Source organism: Galeopterus variegatus, unplaced genomic scaffold, assembly GCF_000696425.1.
Source record: "Galeopterus variegatus unplaced genomic scaffold, G_variegatus-3.0.2 Scaffold8312, whole genome shotgun sequence".
Taxonomy (NCBI): Eukaryota; Metazoa; Chordata; class Mammalia; order Dermoptera; family Cynocephalidae; genus Galeopterus; species Galeopterus variegatus.
In genome coordinates, this window is record NW_007734423.1 from 85,765 (window position 1) to 86,763 (window position 999).

The following is a 999-nucleotide window of genomic DNA, read 5'->3' on the forward strand; positions in this document are numbered from 1 at the left end:
TGATATTGCAGTTTTATTTTTCCTCTTGATTGTAAAAGCGGATCTTATTCTATTTGTCTTTCTGATTTTATTAATTTCACAAATAGATGTACGAACATAAGGAAAGGGAAAATATAGAATACATTGCTGTGCTCCCTTGTGGGGATACAGTTTTATATTCTGTTTTTTCAGGTTGTTATTAAAACAAGTGAAGTGGTTCTTAAAAGACTGTACACCATTTTCTTCTGCTTAAGGAAGTATTCCACAACTCCCTTCTTTCCTTCCCTTCTCAGGCTCAACACACCCACGACGCCATCACGGAGGCCGCCCAGCTGATGAAGGAAGCTGTGGATGACATCATGGTGACACTGAATGAAGCTGCCAGTGAAGTGGGGCTGGTGGGAGGCATGGTGGACTCCATTGCAGAAGCCATGAGCAAGGTGGGCCTTTCCTTCACTCCTTGACTGCGTCTCCTCCTCAGTCTCCCTTAGACATGGTCCTCTTGTGCTCTTCTCTGAGGAGCTGACTGACAGTCAAGGCTGACACCAACAAGCCCCTGCTTTTCCTAAAGGTTCTGGTTAATGGACAGATGTCCAGTCATATGCCCAACATGGTATTTAGTCTTTAGCATTCGTTACTTTTGTAAGTCAGTCCCACCCTTCCAATTGTATGTGGTGGGGGGAAATGGAGATAAAGAAGATAGCATTGGTTTTTTCATTCGTGAAATGGAAATAATTATTTACGTCCCCTGTCTGTTTCATAGGATTTTTGCAGGAAACAAACTCCAAAGTGAAATAACGAACTGATTCCCAAGTGCTAGACTTTGGAATGGCTACTTTGGCACTGGCAGCTTTTAAGAATGCAGATTCCTGGGCTCCACCCCTGACCTGCTCAGTCGGCATCTCTGTGGGGGTGGAGCTAGGAATCTCCATTTGCACAGTACTTTAAAAGTCTCCCCATGGTGGGCCGGCCCGGTGGCGCACTGGATAGTGCGCCACTTGGGAAGCGCGGCGGCGCTCC

General features: G+C 45.9%; 1 protein-coding gene across 1 annotated transcript in view; it reads left to right on the plus strand.

Moving 5' to 3' along the window:
- The window catches only part of LOC103608330 (talin-2), a gene marked incomplete at its 3' end in the record, with an annotated part of 81,330 nt that overhangs the window by 76,021 nt on the left and 4,310 nt on the right, over positions 1-999 (plus strand). Inside the window, exon 26 of the mRNA XM_008592779.1 lies at positions 273-419. Coding sequence (XP_008591001.1) covers positions 273-419 — 147 coding nt within the window. The remainder of the gene's footprint in view (positions 1-272; positions 420-999) is intronic.